General features: G+C 41.3%; 1 protein-coding gene across 4 annotated transcripts in view; it reads left to right on the top strand.

Annotated features, from left to right (window-relative positions):
* NLGN4X (neuroligin 4 X-linked) overlaps positions 1-10,497 on the top strand; it is a 164,421-nt gene extending 153,924 nt beyond the window's left edge. For 3 of the 4 annotated variants that reach the window (XM_088667701.1, XM_060273479.2, XM_088667700.1), the window contains one exon: positions 7,039-9,561. In XM_088667701.1, the coding sequence (XP_088523827.1) occupies positions 7,039-7,885 (847 nt within the window). In that variant the 3' untranslated portion in view covers positions 7,886-9,561. Of the gene's footprint in view, positions 1-7,038 lie in introns of all 4 variants that reach the window. The other variant, XM_088667702.1, reaches the window with a different exon arrangement.
* The last annotated feature ends 7,841 nt before the right edge of the window (positions 10,498-18,338 follow it).

Genomic DNA, 18,338 nt, shown 5'->3' with positions numbered 1-18,338 from the left:
CCTTTTAATACTCATAATAATAGCAGAGTTCATTGGAGAAAATCACAAAATATGGAATCAATAAGAGAGAATGAATAGAATCTAAAGATGGTGTTCTGTAATTGCACTGTATATTTTGTGTTCTTCTTTTTGACTAAAAACCAAACTATCTGTATTTAAAAAAATACATTTTCTTACAAAAATGATGGTCACAGTTCTACACCGTTCACAAGCAAAGATGAAGATAGGCAAAAGTCCAGTTAAACTTGTGCTGAAAACACTGCAGTCCAGTTCCTTAAAAGAGATTTTCCCAACCTCTTGGCCTTCAGATTTTTCAGACTGTGAGGAATGCAAGAGCTTTGGTGAATGCTTGCCATGTTTCAACATCTTTGGCAAAGCAATAGAGGTTAAACTGGAGTTTTATAAAGAGTAATGCAGCACCCTGCACAGATAACACCAAATGTAGAATTGAAGGAGGGGATAGTGTGCCACTTCTGAAAAAGCCCAACCTATACCCCATGGTAATTAACAACTACTGCCTTGTCACAAATACTCTCTTTGGGGACAAGGTACATGAGAGGCAGATACAAGTGGCAACACCACTGCAGGCACTCCTAGAGGAGACTGAATATCTAGACCAGTGTTTAGTGGAGTGGAGACCAAACTGGGGTCTCCAGCTGTTTTGGACTAAAACTCCCATCATCCCTAGCTAGGGGTCAGGGATGATGGGCATTGTAGTCCAAAAAGCAGCTGGAGACCCAAGTTCGGGAAACACAGATCTAGACCCGTTCCAGTCTGGGTTCATAATTGGGGACTGAAACTGCCATAGTCACCTCTATCAAGAGAGGGGGTGTGTGAATGCAAAACTGTTGGCCTTACTATAACTCATCACCAGCTTTTAATACCATACTCTTAGACCCCTCTACAGGAGATAAGTATTTGGGGCACTATTCTGCAGTGGTTCCGGTCTTCTCTCCAGGAATGGTTCCAGAAGGTAGCATTGGATAAGTGCTTCTTGACCCCCTGAAACACTTCAGCTATTGGTTGCTGCAGGGCACTATATTGTTTTCACACCTAATTTAACATCTAGATTATGTTGTTGGGAATCATTATTAGGAGTTTTGGAGCCAGATGTCATAAGTTTGCTGATGACCTGAGCACACCCAACCCAAAGGGGACAAATGGTTGATAGTTTAGATTCTTTATTGAGAAACCCCACACTTTATGGTAGCTCAGAACATGAACATGACTAAGTAGATGGCATCCCTTCCCCAGGCTTGTGCTCTCGGCTGGACTACTGGAGCAATAGCATGGCCATGCTTCCACCCTCATTTGATGCGGGCGCACAAACAACCTGCAATTTCTTGTGTCACTGTGCCTGTTTCTCCAAGCCCATCCTGGTTCTGGAGTACAACGAGGAAGGTAATTGAGCAGATTTTACTGCCCTGCTCTCAGACACTGTCTCTTCCTCTGCTTCTTCCTCTGCTCTTAGTTCATTCTGCCCTTCCTCTGGTCCCAGCTCTTGCCCCACATCCTGCACCTCCTCCCTCATATCCAACTGCACAGACTCTTCTCCTTCCTACAGCCCTGGCTCCAGCTTCACAGGAGGCACAAAACTCCATATATCACTCTTCCTTTCCCCTGGATCAGCCTCCAGCCCCATGGCCTCAGCCACACACACCAGCAAGTCCTGCCAGCTGATGATACCCAACTCAATTTCTCTGTAACATCTGAATTGTGAATGGGTCTGGATCAGTGTCTGAATGCAGTAATGGGCTAGATGAGGGCTAATCAACTGTCTGAATCGTAGCGGGTCTGTGGGTGAGTGCTTCCTGGATCTCAGAAGTCAGTATGTTGTGTGCCCAGGATGAGGTCACACTCTCCCTGAAGGAGGAAGTTCATAGCAAGCATTGATCTGACTGCACACCAAGTGGAGGGACCTGTGCTTGCATTTCTGAGGGTCAGATAATGAGTGATAGCACCAATCAACTTTTGTGGGGGAGAAAAAAGTGAGACATTGACCATCGCTACTGCTGGTACAGCCCTTGCAGGGGTGTCAGATAAGAACAGCATACTGGTTGAATCGAGTGCATATTTCCATATGCAGAATATGTGTGCAGAAGTCTGTTCCTGTATATGTGTCTCTTTAGCTGTACTGGAAGTTGTGCTACTGGTAATGAAAGGATTCCTTCCTCGTCATAGTCCCTGTTGCCCCCCCCCTAAAGTATAATTAGCTTTCTCTGGTTTGCTGTCTCTAACATAGCGGACATTGTCTGCCATGAGACTGAAATATGGCCACTTTCTCTCAAGCAGAGTCTAGAAAACTTAATGAGCTTGCAACCTGGAATGTTTAAGCAGGTATTCCATGGGGACCCAATATATATATATGTGTGTACTGTTTGTGTGTGTAAGAAATAACTGATGTAGCTGACTAGCCTCCCAGTAAAACCTAAGATCAGGAATACCTAGCCCCTCATGCCACACACGCACACACAGTCTGACATGTTTTCAATTCTTAAATAAGCAACGTCCAGAATCTTACTGTACAATTAATACTCAGTGTATCATATGGAGGTTCTGCACTATTCTTCTAATTGGCACCGACCTCCTATGCTTACAAACTGCACACCATTTGATGGGCCCACTACAAGAACTAGATTCTGAGGGCAATGTTGCAAAACCACTAAGTATCAAAAGACACGACAGCAAAAGGCCTTTTGTGTTCCAGCCTGTAACTGGAGCTAGCATATGAAATGTGACAAAGGGCAGTAGCTGATGAAAGCAGGAGAACATTAGGAATCAAAAAGCAGCTATTTACTGATGTGGTATTTCCAGTTTCGCCAGCTTTATTCTTCAGTGTGCTCACAGAAATGAGACTGAAATGCTTGTGTGCAATCCCCCTCCAAACAGCACTGTTTAAAATGCCATTAAGTGAGCAGAGAAGGCACTGTATAAATAAATGTTTGCGGCATACGCTTTGCTGCGCTACCCTCATCACTAAATCTCAGGTGGCTTTGTACATGGTTAGAGTTGGAAAAGCCCCTGTCCATGGTGCTGGAGAGCTGCTTCAAGTTTAGTGTGGACAGTACTGTGCTAGATTAACAAACTTAGCCTGGTAGTAAAGGGCAGCTTCCAGTGTGCAGCAGGTCATGTAGTATAAACTTCACAGCATTCTGCAAAAACAGGGATTAAACATTACAGGAAGCCTTTGCATACTAATGCACAGTTCCATGGCAATCAACAAAAGCTGTAATGGGAGCAAGGCAGTTAATTTTAAAGAAATTTTGTACATGTACCGAATCTTGCTGACATTCTGAACCAGAGAAGAACTTTGGGGGGAAATAGCATTTGACTTCTAATGCTGCCAAGGATTACTAGCTGCAAAAGCTCACTTTCTGAGCTAAGTTATATCAAACTTTTGTAATGTTTCTATATATTTTAGAAACATGTTTTCCCCTCCTCCTTACCAGAAGGCTACATTTTCCTGTTACTCTCCCAAGATTGCTTGAATATTTCCCCACATGGATGATACTGAACTAAAACCACCAGAAATACACTGCAAGATATTTAATTTGATGCATTTCTTAAGATGGCATCCCTCATGTGGGGATATACCTGTCAGAAAAAGTAAAAATTGAGGATGGCAATTGAGGATGGTACTTGAGGATGGCACTTCGCCCCATCCTGTACTTTAGGAGCACATTTTATCTCTCCATTTCATTTCAAATTTCAGGTGGAAAAAGATTCAGCAAACTCCAGCTTCTTAGGTCTTAGCTTCTGCAGAAATGGAAATATGAGCATAAAATGAATTAAAACAGGTTTTGACAGTATTATCATTTGAGAGGTGGGATTGGTATTGTAGTACATAGATTAATGGTTTAAGCAACCAGCATACCTTTCAAGATGCAAAATGTGTTGCCGGCATCATTTTTGGACTCTAGTGGATATTGGCATCTCATGTTTTGACATTCTGAGTTCCTTGTCAAGTACCATATTGTCGAAATCATAGTTATTTAGGTGTACACCTGGTTCTGTGCAGCTCCTGTTCTAGCAAGTCTACTTTGAAGTGAAGTGAAGTCTACCTTAGCTGAATTGGGAACATATTATCCCACTGCTAACTCTTCAGGATTTACCAGATCTTACCTTACCTATTTCTAAAACACCTAATACTGTGGCATTCTTTACAAACAAAATTAATAGGTTTTGCCAAAGATGTTGAAGTCCTGCAGAATGGCAACAATAGTGTTTTAAACATGGATATTGCGACATAATATTTGCTAATAATATTAAAAATAATAATGCAGTATCAAATTATTTCCTTAGAACTAAACACACAATATGCAAAATTCATAAATTATATAAGCTAATGTTCTCCCCACATTGGGCTATTCAGAAGTTTTAATGCTGCATTGAATGCCAAGAGAATTTCCCTTTCGTTAAAAATAGTAATAATGAAAGGCTAATTCTGTCAAAGGAACAGAAGGATATTATTAAGCTTAAATAATACTTTTGCCTGCTGTAATAACCAGCAGCTCTGTTTGAACAATGAAGGAACCTCTGGAGCATTTAATTGTGCTTATGGATATTTTGAATATATTTTGAAAAGTTGTAGCATTCTGCGAAAAGCAATACTGTAATGCTAGTTTCTAAAATAAATGAATGTAACATGTTTGGAAATAAAAATGAGAAACCTTGGTGTAATGCATTCTACACTCTGGAGCAATATTGAAAAAGCACTAATTCGTCAAACAGAAAGAACCTGAGGAAAAAAACGTAGCTTGTAACAAAAGACAGAATGCTGAGCTCAGCCATTGCAGTGCAACAAAGATATTCACATATTTGTCTTATTTCGGGGAAAGAATACATAACTGCTGTTGAAGCATGTAGCCAGGCTCCGTATCTCATAAATCTTATCCCCCACCATTTCTGTTTTGAAAGCAATGTGAGTCGTTTGTTGCAGTGCCCAATAAGGATGCCTAATAATCAAAGTAATGATAATAATCACTCTGATGCAACAAGACGATCTCTTGGTGTGGAAACAGGTTTCCACCCATGGACCTTTCCTTCTGCATGCATAAAAATGCTACTGGCATAAAAAGGCTACTTGATTGCCCATGGGTGAGCAGGCAGTGCTTTCCCTTCCTCCTGGTGCAACTGGTGATCAAAGCTGACAGCAATGGCTAGCTGGGTGAAACAGAGCTTGCTCACTGCCTCATGCCTTCCTGCGTCATGCCTTCCTTGAAATGCACTGGGCATGTGCAGCAGCAAAACACTGGGAACCTGCTGCGTTCTCCCAGCTGCCTTTGCCACTGATTAGGCTGTTAGTAGAACTTGCAAGAACCCAAGAGGCTAAGACCTGGCAGACCAGGGTTCAAATCCCCACTCTGTCATGAAGCTCAATGGGTGACCTTGTGCCGGCTACAGCGTCTCAGTGTAACCTACCTCACAGGGATGTTGTGGGAATTAAATGTATACTGCCTTGAGCTTCTTAGAGAGAAAAAAGTGCAATATGAATGCAGTAAGTAAGTAAGTAAATAAATAAATAAATAAATAAATAAATGTGCCCTTAGATTTTCTGTATGATTTCAATTACCCACATTTATTTAATGCTGTTTGCTCATGGCTATGGATGAGTCCCTTCCAACTCATCCGGAACATTATTCAGACTTTTGTAGTGTCCACACTGAATATTTAACAACAACAACAACAAAGCTGTAGGGACTTTTTAACTTGAACACCCCAAAACCACAATTTCCTGCCACTCGCTTGCCCTCCATGCCACCTTCTCCTCTTACTAGGTAGTTATGTAGGGAGTTAAAAATGGCAGAGGTCTCCTTTGGAGGAAATGGTGTAGCTCAGGCCCTAGGTTTAATCCCTGATATCTCCAGGTAGGGATGAGAAAAACTCCTGCTGAAAATCCCAGGGAGCCAGCGGTAGCCAGTATTTGCAATATGAGCCACATGGTCTGGCTTACAATAAGGCAGCTTCTTATATTGTGGAAAGAAAAATCTTCATGGGGTCTCTCCTTGGTTGCACATGCCTCACAGAAGGTAGTTTTCCTTCTGAAATTCTTAGTCAAGTTTCATGATTCATTTTCAGCTGACAATGCATTTGAAGGGAGTGATCTCTGATGCTTCACCCTCTGCACATTTTCCCATGGTAACACCTATTACTTGTGGGAGGTGGTAGTGCTTTTGGAGGATAAGGGAGCAACAGAAGCATGGGGTTCGATCTGATTTGAAAAGGAGGAACCTGTTCAGGTTGGCGGGGGCAGTACTTTCTGCATAGCTCTAGTTAGACGTGCATTGGGAAGGGGATTCAGTACAAAGGCTTAGGAGTAAAACAAATTAGATCACAATTTTGCTATCCCGTTTGTGGGAAGTGAAATCAAAAGAGCACCCATATAAGCCAATTTGCCAGTTTATAGTGTTTGTCCAAATCACGCCTTTTGAAGAAACAGTCTGGTCTAAACATAATACAGTGGTACCTCGGTTTATGAACACAATTGGTTCCAGAAGTCTGTTCATAAACTGAAGCGTTCATAAACTGAAGCGAACTTTCCCATTGAAAGTAATGGAAAGCGGATTAATCTGTTCCAGACAGTTCGTGGAGTACTTAAACTGAAGCGTTCATAAACTGAAGCGAACTTTCCCATTGAAAGTAAAGGAAAGTGGATTAATCCGTTCCAGATGGGTCCGCAGAGTACTTAAACTGAAGCGTTCATAAACTGAAGCATGGGTGTAATTGGTTCCGGAAGTCTGTTCATAAACTGAAGCGTTCATAAACTGAAGCGAACTTTCCCATTGAAAGTAATGGAAAATGAATTAATCTGTTCCAGATGGGTCCGCGGCGTTCATAAACCGAAAATTCATAAACCGAGGTGTTCATAAACCGAGGTTCCACTGTATAGAAAACTAGCTCTGGTTATATATATGAACTTGAAGAACCCAAACATGGCATCAATATCCTTGTTTAAGCTTGTAGTAGTATATCTGAGTGTGTAATTATTTTCCAGGTTTGGGGCTGCTTTGTAATATTGTTTTGTTTGCATATTTACAGGGATCCAAACCAGCCCGTTCCCCAGGATACAAAGTTTATCCATACGAAACCCAATCGTTTTGAAGAAGTAGCCTGGTCTAAATATAATCCAAAAGACCAACTTTATTTACACATTGGCTTGAAACCCAGAGTCCGGGATCACTACCGAGCGACGAAAGTTGCTTTCTGGCTAGAACTTGTTCCACATTTGCACAACCTGAACGAAATATTCCAGTACGTCTCCACAACAACGAAGGTGCCGCCTCCTGATATGACATCATTCCCTTACGTCACCAGGCGTTCTCCTGGCGGGAAGTTCACCACCAAGCGCCCATTGATGACACCGAGCAACAACCCGAAGCATTCGAAAGACACACAGAAAACATCTCCAGACGATGCGAGCGTTCTGATAGAAAACAAGAGAGATTATTCCACAGAGCTGAGTGTTACCATTGCCGTAGGGGCATCTTTATTATTCCTCAACATATTAGCATTTGCCGCGTTGTACTACAAAAAAGACAAGCGACGCCATGAGACGCACAGACGCCCCAGTCCACAGCGGAACACCACCAACGATATCGCCCACATACAGAACGAAGAGATAATGTCATTGCAGATGAAGCAGCTGGAGCACGACCACGAGTGCGAGTCACTACAGGCACACGACACCCTGAGACTCACCTGTCCCCCTGATTATACCCTCACTCTTAGAAGATCTCCGGATGACATTCCACTCATGACGCCCAACACCATAACCATGATTCCAAACACATTAACAGGAATGCAGCCTTTGCATACTTTCAACACTTTCAGCGGAGGACAAAACAGTACTAATTTGCCCCATGGACATTCCACCACTAGGGTATAGCTCTGTTATTCGCCCCACACCATGCCACCCGGAAGATTAAAAATAAGAAAAAAAGGGGGGGGGAAGCAAAGAAAATAAATCATACTCTCCATCAAGCAACTTGTCAAAACAAAACAAAAAAGAGATAGAGAAAGAGAGAAAGGCAGACACATTTTTTCTTACAGATCCTTTTCATAGGAACTCTGATATTCTATTAAAAAACAAACAAACCATCACCTTCTCAAACCCTGTGAAATGTGAAATGTGTACATTGCTATTAGGATACTGCTTTAATATCTCAACCACTCTGATTGAAAGTTAAGAGTTGAGGCCTGAAGAGAATCACTTAGAAAGGATATGTATTGAGTGTAACAAACAGAAGCAGAAACTTCTGGAAACACAGAGCCAGTGACTGTACAGTTTTTTAATAAATAAAATTTTAAAAAAATGTTCTATATGTGCCATACCATGAATGGCCCTTGTTATACAAAAGACATCGCCATGGGCTTTTACCCATCATAAGAAGCTGTAATCCAGAATGGGGAAATAAGATTTTATTATTAAAAAAATAGGACTGACTATGCAGTAAATACGTATAGTTCTGTGCAAAGAGATGACTTGCCAGCCTGAACTATATTTAAGAAACTTTGTAAAAAAAAATGTACATAGCTGTGAGTTTTAAAAAGAAGAAGCTTTTATTGGTGTTTTCAGTTTGAAAAGAGCTTTTAGAAAGATTGTGCTTTCAGTTGTGATCTATGTGTATAAACATTAATCATACCACCTCTGTTTCCTCCCAGACCAAAAGGAGGATTTTCTTCTTAATTACTAGTGGTAAACCAACACATGAGGGTTTCTTTTTTTCTCCCTAATGTTTCATTTCTAGGAGAACATGATGTCATGCCGAGGATACAGACGACTGTGTGGCCTGCCAGATGTTCTTTTACAGGTTACACACATGCATGTTAAGGCGTTCATAGATAGGAAACAGTTGGGTTTGTTTTCCTAAAATATATAAATATATGAATATATAAATCCTTTTTCTTTTCCTTTCCTATTTTTGTGTTAGCTTCCATATACTGCAACACAGAGAAACAGATTTGAAGAATTACAAAAAGCTTGTTAAAATTGAGCTATGAGTCCATTTCTTTTTTGTTTTAATTTGTTTTGGGTATCCGCTATGCCATGAAACGTTGCTTTCCAAATTGTGAGTGTCCTGATGTGTATTAAGAAGGTCTGCCTCTTTGGCCAGTCTTTTTTCTGAGGAAGATTAGTTCTGCCTGCACCAGCAGTCTGCAGAAGAGGTTGATCTGAGAAGCAACTGCTCTGCTCTTTTGAACAAGGGAAACACATGAAGTGGAAGATGGGGAAGAAATAGCTTCTATTTACTGTTCATTTAATAAAGATCTAGACGGAACAGTCTATAAAGAGCTTTTGCCCCAGTAGCAATTTGTAATCAAGCCCACAGTCTTTTGTTGCACCACAGAAAGGATGGATGCCCTGGAGAGCTAGAAGAAAACCATATCAAATGTACAATAGGTGAGTTGCCTTGAAGAAGCTGGATCATTTTACTGCGCAAAAGCATCAAACCTTTTTCTTAATTCCTCACTCTATTCCCGTTAACAGGGGAGTTTGGTATGAAAGGCAGCTGTCCCAACAAGATACTTGGCACCTCTGTATAAAGTTTATTAAAAAATATCAACTGTTATAAAGGTAGAATTGAGTTATTAATAAGTGAAGAATGGTTTATATTTTGTCTTTAGAAAACTGAAGTTAAAGTTGGTAACCAAAGATATTTGAACAGAGTTGCTCTGCACATGATCATATCTTTCCCAGGATGTATATTGTATTTTTTATTTCCCTGTGTTAAAAAGGGCACAACGCTGTATTATCATCCCCAGATAATCATATCTGACACAAGATGCCTTCTGCCTTTAGACTAGACAGCTTGCAACATTCTAACTTACAGCTACGTTGACATCTTCTCATCTGGCTGTGTTATAGGCGCAGCTCCATACTGTTTCTGGCAAAGAAAGCAGGTCCTGACATTGAGAATGGTAAAAAGTGGGTTGGCGACCCAGCAAATTGACTAATGTGGCCCATACTGAAGTCTTGTTGGAAATTGAAAACTTGTATATGCTTTCCTTCTGCTTCTTGGTGAGGGTTTACATGAGCTTAGAGCTCGGTTTGTCACCCAATATTAAACGGGGAAGAAGGAAAAAAGCAATTGCCTTCCACGATCTTTACTGTAATCTTAATTAAAGCCGGGCCTATTCTATGCCATTCTCACAATCGACGCATTGCCTCCATAAAGACACAACAGTTCTTCACGACTTGTGGGATTAAAGAAAAAGGGATGTGATGGCATCTTAGTTGGGTATGTTTGTTATGTGAATTATGGTATTTGTTTAGTATTTCCAGTTGTCTTCTGCTAGCAACATGTACAGTACTGTGTCAGGCTTGTGACATTTGGGTAAAACCGTTTCTGTAAGTGAATGATTTTAGCTTTTAAAAACAATGACAATGACGTCACTTTAATAATCCAATACGTCTGGACAGATGTATGATTTATAAATGGAAATTTTTAGGCTCTTCATAGGATTCTATAATAATAACAACAAAGTATACTTTGAGGAAAAAAACTATAAAAGGAAAGAAAAAAGAACTTTCCCAGGCTTTTCTTCTTGACCTTAAGAGGCACGCAGGGTTTCTTTTTATTATTGTTTCTGCATTTTTCTTTTCTCTTTTGGTTCTGCCTTAAGTAAGGATAGAAGATATATATGGCTGGACACATATGTATAAACTTTTCAGCAGCATTTTTAATAATAAAATATCACAGTATTTTCTAATGCTTTGTGCAAAGAATTATGTGTTTATCCTTTTTGTAAAGAAAACAATCATTTTGAAAACCTGACACCTGTCATTAAGCTCTCGGGTCTCCATAGAGGCTTGTCATGTATGGCAGTGGGTTCAACTGGCAGGTTGGATTTGGGTTCATATTATAATTAGCATTGCTCTAAGCCTATTGCCAAGGGAAATCCATGCCTGATGCTGAACTACCAAACAGCAAGTACCATTAGTTATTGCATATGAATCCCATCACTTTTCTGAAGCTGTTGTTTGTGCCAAATGAAAATGAAATGCTTGAACAACAACATGTGCCCAAATTTTCATAATTTGCAATCCAGTCCAATGAGGTCGGAGTGATGTCTGTCTAGTTTTGCTTCTGAAGTTGACCCGTACAGTCTGCAACTCAAATTCCAAGCACAATTCAAAGTGTTGGTGCTGAATTTTAAAGCCCTAAATGGCCTCGGTCCTGTATACCTGAAGGAGCGTCTCCACCCCCATCATTCAGCCTGGACACTGAGATCCAGCACCGAGGGCCTTCTGGCGGTTTCCTCATTGCGAGAAGTGAGGTTACAGGGAACCAGACAGAGAGCCTCCTCGGTAGTGGCACCCGCCCTGTGGAATGCCCTCCCATCAGATGTCAAGGAAATAAGCAGCTATCCTATTTTTAAAAGACATCTGAAGTCAGCCTTGTTTAGGGAAGTTTTTAATATTTAATGCTGTATTGTTTTTAACACTCGATTGGGAGCCGCCCAGAGTGGCTGGGGAACCTCAGCCAGATGGGCGGGGTATAAATAAATTATTGTTATTATTATTATTATTATTATTATTATTATTATTATTATTATTATTATTATTATTATTATAGAACATATGAAGCTACCTTATATTGTATTAGACTGTGGCACTGTGGGTTAAACCACTGAGCCTAGGGCTTGCTGATCAGAAGGTCAGCGGTTCGAATCCCTGTGACGGGGTGAGCTCCCATTGCTCGGTCTCAGCTCCTGCCAACCTAGCAGTTTGAAAGCACGTCAAAATGCGAGTAGATAAATAGGAACCGCTACAGCGGGAAGGTAAACGGTGTTTCCGTGTACTGCTCTGGTTCACCAGAAGTGTCTTTGTCATGCTGGCCACATGACCTGGAATGTGGCTCCCTCGGCCAATAATGCGAGATGAGCGTGCAACCCCAGAGTCGGTCATGACTGGACCTAATGGTCAGGGGTCCCTTTACCTTTACCTTTACCTATCTAGCTCAATATCATTTAAACTACATCTCAATAGCATCTCCAAAGTTTCTGGCTGGAATCTTTCCTAGCCCATTAGCAGCCCATATGACAGTGCCACTGGGACGTTCCAAACAGACCACACCATTTGTCCTTACCTGAGGGGGGTGGCAAGAGGTGGGGAGTTGGGTGCTGTGCAGGTTCATAATGTCAAGAGCTTCACATTGGCTCCACTGTCCCACACAGCACTGAAGTCCCTGCACCTTGCCCTGCCCCATCTCCTACTGGTAAGCACCAGTGAAATGCTGTGTTCAGAAGCTAGGAGTGCAGTGGTGCCCCACCTATGCCACCATACAGACTGCCACTGCCCCGGCCCTATATGGAAATGCCACAAATGGAACCTGGGAACATCTTCATGGGCTTTGGTGAGACTCAAACTGGGTGTCCTGCGGATAGGGATGTGGGATAAATTCAATTCAGTTCAGGTGTTAAGGCAATCTTAGCTAATTAGATCTTTTCAAAACCATACAGAAACTGAAACACAGCCTCCCTTCAAAATTCACATTTCTCTGAATTTTGCAGCTTTCTAAGCAAGCTCCGTGTGTTTGTTTTTAAAGTCATGTTCTAGCACAAAGTGCATCTAATGACATGTATCAGTGAAAATAGCTTACAAACTGCATTATATTAGGGGATATGTGCATATTAGGCAAAAAATGCATACAAAAAATGTATGCATTAGGAGACATTTTCATGAAGACTTTAATCCAAAGGGGATCACAAACTGCTATGAAAATATGGATAACTGAATTTAATACAGGAAAGATGAGAAACAGAGATAAAGAGAAAATGTTATATTAGACCATGCCTTCTTGCAGATCAGGAATTAGCTGGCTGTCGCCTGTACTACTAGGCTAAAAGGCTAGACTTTCAATTAAAGCTCAGTATTTCTCTAAAAATATTGAAACAGCTATTATTGATAACTACAGCATATGGAATGGGATGCGGGTGGCACTGTGGTCTAAACCACAGAGCCCAAGGCTTGCCAACCAGAAGGTTGGCAGTTCGAATCCCAACAATGGGGTGAGCTCCCGTTGCTCGGTCCCTGCTCCTGCCAACCTAGCAGTTTGAAAGCACATCAAAGTGCAAGTAGATAAATAAGTACCACTCCGGCAGGAAGGTAAACGGCGTTTCCATGTGCTGCTCTGGTTTTGCTAGAAGCAGCTTAGTCATGCAGGCCTTATGAACCAGAAGCTGTACGCTTGCTCCCTCACCCAGTAAAGCAAGAGGAGAGCCGTAACCCCAGAGTCATTTGCGACTGGATTTAACTGTCAGGGGTCCCTTTACCTTTTTACAGCATATGGAAACCTTGAATACAGCCCTAAGAATTGCAGCCTTCTTGGTGTGACCAGGAAGTGTGTCCAGTCCCAACAAACATGTTGAGAACAAATACTTAGATCACCGTTTTTTGGCCTACAGTTAGAACCGTCAAGTATAGATTTCAAGTGCAGGGAAGCAATCATGCAAGCCAAATGCAAAACCTGGGAATCTATTCACTACAACAAACGCTCGAAAGATAGTGGTTCAGGCTGAGAGAAAAGATAAAACGGGAGAAGCTTGTCTCTCTGGGTAAGTAAGTTCCAGTTGATTTATTTTAATGTATTGTGCCCTTCTCCCTCAAGGCTCAAGATGTGTGTGATTTTCATTTTACAAATATGGCTTTTTTTATTTAAACCACTTAATATTTGAAATTATTTTGAACATTTATGCATTTACTTAAAATACCTTTGTACCGCCCTTCATCAAATTTGGTTTCAGTGCAATTTACATACTGGATTTCGATCCTTACTTCAACTTTTGCGAATGAAAGAATGTAGGGAAAGCCCAGCTGGATCAGGCCAATGGGCCCCCCTACTCCAGCATCTTGTTCTCACAGTGGCCAACCAGATGCTTACATGAAACCCACAAGCAGGACCTTAGCGCAACAATGCTGTTCCCCCCAATTGTGATTCCCAGCAACTTACATTCAGAGGTATGTTCCCTCTGAGAGTGGAGGTAGAATGTGGTAAGATGGCTTCTATCCACAGAAGGCTTTTGATTCAACAGAAAGCTTCCATTGGTGAATGAGGACACAATTGCTTTTGCTGACTCCTTGCTCTCCCAACTTCCTCCCTGCCACACAATCCATGATACAGTATACCTGTTTCAATTAGGGGGGGGAGCACACAAGAATGTGTATTTCATGAGGGAAATGCATTTGGGGTATGCATTGAAAACTATACAAAATTTGCATTTTAAAGGAATAATGTGTATCAAGTATGCATTAGAGGAAAAAGTGTATAGTTGAAATGTGAATTTTTCACGTTTTTAAAAAATCTACAGAAGAGTATAGAAGAGAAACGACCTACAGTATCATTAAGTGCATGCAAACTGGTCATGAAACAGAGATATCGCTACTTCCACTCTAATAATATGTGTCCATCCCTCCTACTCCAATCAAAATCTTGCATATAGTTCTCAGATTCAGTTTGAGTCAAGTCTCTCACACAACTTCAGAAAATGTCCACATCCAAACTGAAGTATCTGGTCTGTGAGGGGAACTTACATCTTTGGAATCAGCCGACTGAATAGTCAGTCAGGTGGCAGAGTTCATATTGTAGCTTTGAGGAACACAGCTCAATCGGCAGGGGTTTTAGCAGAAACCAGTTATGGGAGTAGAGATGGTAAAGTTCTGGGGCCTAGTTCTATATTAAGATTTCCCCAGTCACCTTATACTTCTCTAATTATGCACTAATGTGTGAAAGACTACTGTTAACTGGTACATCGTGGATACAGTCAGCCACAGTGTGTCTAATTGTGTGACAGCATTTTGCTTAGCTTGTAACATCAAGGGAATTGCAGCTAATTATATTTGTAGTCAGCTAGTTAATGTGTAGTCATCCATATATATTTTTCTGTATACAAAGTGAATATCTCGCTGTTCATGCAGATTAAATAAGACAGTAGAGGCAAGTACATGGGAACACTGCAGCAACGGTATTTTGAATATCACCCAGAAGTCCACCTGCCAGGCATGGGTTCCTTTCTAAAAAGCCAACCACAAACAAAATGTTTTTAACTCCTTATGCAAGCTTCAAGTAATGTTACAAGGTCTGAATTATGCTGCTCTGTAGAATAGAGATATGTGTCATCTCCCTTTTATATTTTTAACTGACCATTGTGGCTCTAAATAGGTAGCTATTTTTGGTCTGTTAGAATAAAGCACACAGGGCCCCCATGCTACAAACATTTTTAAGCATTCTGTTCTTTTCAGAAATTATCAGACTGAGTTCAAACTTTTGCTGCTAACAGTGTTTTAACAAAATGTACCTAAAGTGCTAAGTGCCACTTGTGTTTTTTTTTTGTTTTATGCCATCGAGTATTGTACATAGCAAATTATTTTTGACAAAGTATATGTAACTCATAATCAAAAACATTTACAGAAAGAGTGTGTATGAACTGGATAACATTATAGAGGACATCTTACAATTCTGGAAGCTTCAGTTTGGGTACATTTAGATCAAGAAGTGCTTGCTTCAATTAGAGAGAGAGAGAGAGAGAGAGAGAGAGAGAGAGAGAGAGAGAGAGAGAGAGAGAGAGAGAGAGAGAGAGAGAGAGAGAGAGAGACTTATTCAAGGTTGGTATGATTGGTAGCATGAAGGTAAAATGTTATTGGCGACAGCTCTGTGAATTAATTCTCATGCTCAGGATCTAATCAATCCTCTTTGAAGAAGGAGAGAGCTTTCTTTAAAAAGAACTAAAATTACACCTTTCAAAGTTGTTTCCCATATAAAAAGTAAATGCATCATACCTTGCTACTTTTCACCAATTATCTTGAGCATGTCATACTCCATGATGTTTACTGTCCATGTGCAAAGACATTCTGATTGCTGTGTGGGATGTAACTAGGTTAGTTGACTCACATTATTTTATTAGCTGGAGTTCTCTGGTATCTCTAATGGAATCCTGTTTGCCACATTTAGCCCTGCAAAGGTTCTACATTTTGCTTTTCTCACTTGATCTGGGATTATTGCTTGTCACCTACCACCGACAATGATCATGGCACATCCACAAGACTCTACTGATTTATAGTGTGTGGTAGAAGAATTTGGCCTAATTCAGTCACAGTGACCTCAAGCAGAGAGTATCAGAAATTTGAATAAGGGAGGGAGAGGGGAGGGACACAAGATGGAAGGGTTTAATGCAAAGGGTATAGCCCCATGCAGAGCGGAGGACAGCCAGACACACTTGCCCCAGGCTTCAGCGGGCCCAGTTGGCTGGGGTGCCCTGCCAGGGGCCTGTTGGACTTAAATGGTCATGACAAGAACTTTATCATAACAAGACTCCCAACGCTGGCCTCAGACAAACTGTGCAGATGCCTGGGTAGTCATAGTAATGCTACCATCTCCCAGAGGTGGAAACTATGCTTTTAAGGAAGATGTTCAGAAGGTTTTGTGTCCACAGATGAGTGTTCCAAGAGTTATTTGGTCTTTATTCTCTCCTGCTACTCTTTTTCTCTGTTCTTACGGTACTACAGCCAGACGAGCAGAAATTAGGGCCCAGACTAATGGCACAGAAGATGCTGAAATGCATTCCTCTTCTCCAGAGCTGGAATCTGGAAAGTCAAAGTAATCACTCCTAGTCAATGAGTACATTTTTCAACTTCTGCTGCATTCCTTGGCTCTGTCTAGTCTCTCAGCATGACAGGTTTTGAGTGACTGCGGTCTGCCATACAGTGGATATACTATTTTTGCCCTTTATCTTTTTCTCCCCAAGGGCAGCAGTGACAGGCATTGATCTACCTGACTTTCCCCCTTTTATCCTGCCAACTACCAAAACTTATTAGCTATAATCTCTGCCCCATTCAGTGTTTGCTGTCTTTGATGAGTGAAGGTGTATTTAAACCCCAGGTGCCCCTATACATTCCCTAGTATCAAGCCTACTGAACCTTAGCTCCTTATCTTATGCTCTTGACCATTTGATCTATGTTACTTCTTGCTGAATGTCAGCAATATTTAGCGGATTCAGTCCTGGATAAAACAAGAGCTGGTACCACCGATGCTGCTCATCAACACAAGGTGAACTGGACGCCCATTTGTCCTAGATAGTATTGGTGGAAATCAATTGCTTAATACCGGTAGTCATGATAGTGCCAGTGCAACTCCTGAAGAAGGTAATATTGTTCAGCTTCTAAACCTTAAGTTTCTATATCAGAAATGTCTGTGTTTAGGGTGTAGGCTATGTGTAGGCTGATTTTTGGGTGGTATTGCCACCACCCTCATTATGGTGATATGTAGTGGTCATGTGGTCAAATTCAAATGTCTCTGCTGAATGTTGTGGGCATTTGAAAAATATGGGAAGGCCATTGTTTTTTGGTTCATTTCAGGTGACAAAATGGGTTGGCCCTGGTTTTGTGTCAACATCAAATGAGCCTCACCTACTTTGGGGACAACCAGTGACACTCTCAACAGATTTATATGGGAGTTCTGATATAAATGCTTGTGGAAGGATAAGAATTTGGAGGTTCCAAAAAGGTAGGTATGAGGAACGCCTGAGATAATTTTGCATGACTTATCAAAATTCATTCATCCTACCTTGAACTTCTCTTCATGATTTGCCTGAGCAGAGCAACCATCTTTGCATCCATGGAAGTGAAAACGTAGGAGTGTACAGAATGCCTTTCCCACCTTGACTTCTGATAAAGTCCACACCTTATCAATATGTTAATAGGCTTCCTTGATATTTCTATGATCTTTCCACCTGAAGAGGAATCTCTACATTCATTACAAATTTTGCTTCAAGACACATGTCCATGGCAATTCTAGATCAAAGAAATAATAAATCAAAAACATCTACATACAGAAGAAACGTGTGTGTGGCGTACCACTGCAAACTGCTGTATAAGCACTTAAGAGTTAAGGATCCTGTAGAATAACTTCTGTGTCAGTCTGGTGTCTCAAGCTGTGACCTTCTGTTGTCATTAGGAACGGAGGTTGTCTTAAGTTAAAATGCACTACTGAGTGTTGTTGTGTGATCAACCCTTCATTTGTCCTTGACAGTCTTTTTCATTCCCGCTGAATACTTGGAAAACCTCAGAGAGGAGAATTATAAATGTTTGACAGAAGATTTCTAAAAACCCATATGCATATTTTGCAGGACCTTTCTCACAACCTGTGAGCATAGGAGCCGTCTCCTGGGGGTCGAGGTCCCTTCGCCCCACCTAAAATATTTGTGAGTGCTGGGAAGGGTCAGCCCTAAGGCACGGCTGGGTGGCGCAATGTGCCAGGCCACTGGGCTGCTATGGGGCTGCCACACTGCATGCAGCGCCCACCAGACAGCTGTGCTGTGAAACAGGGTGGGGGGGGCGCCGG

This window comes from Zootoca vivipara, chromosome 4, assembly GCF_965207765.1.
Source record: "Zootoca vivipara chromosome 4, rZooViv2.hap1.1, whole genome shotgun sequence".
NCBI classification, from domain to species: domain Eukaryota; kingdom Metazoa; phylum Chordata; class Lepidosauria; order Squamata; family Lacertidae; genus Zootoca; species Zootoca vivipara.
This window is presented reverse-complemented; position numbering and strand designations above follow the sequence as displayed.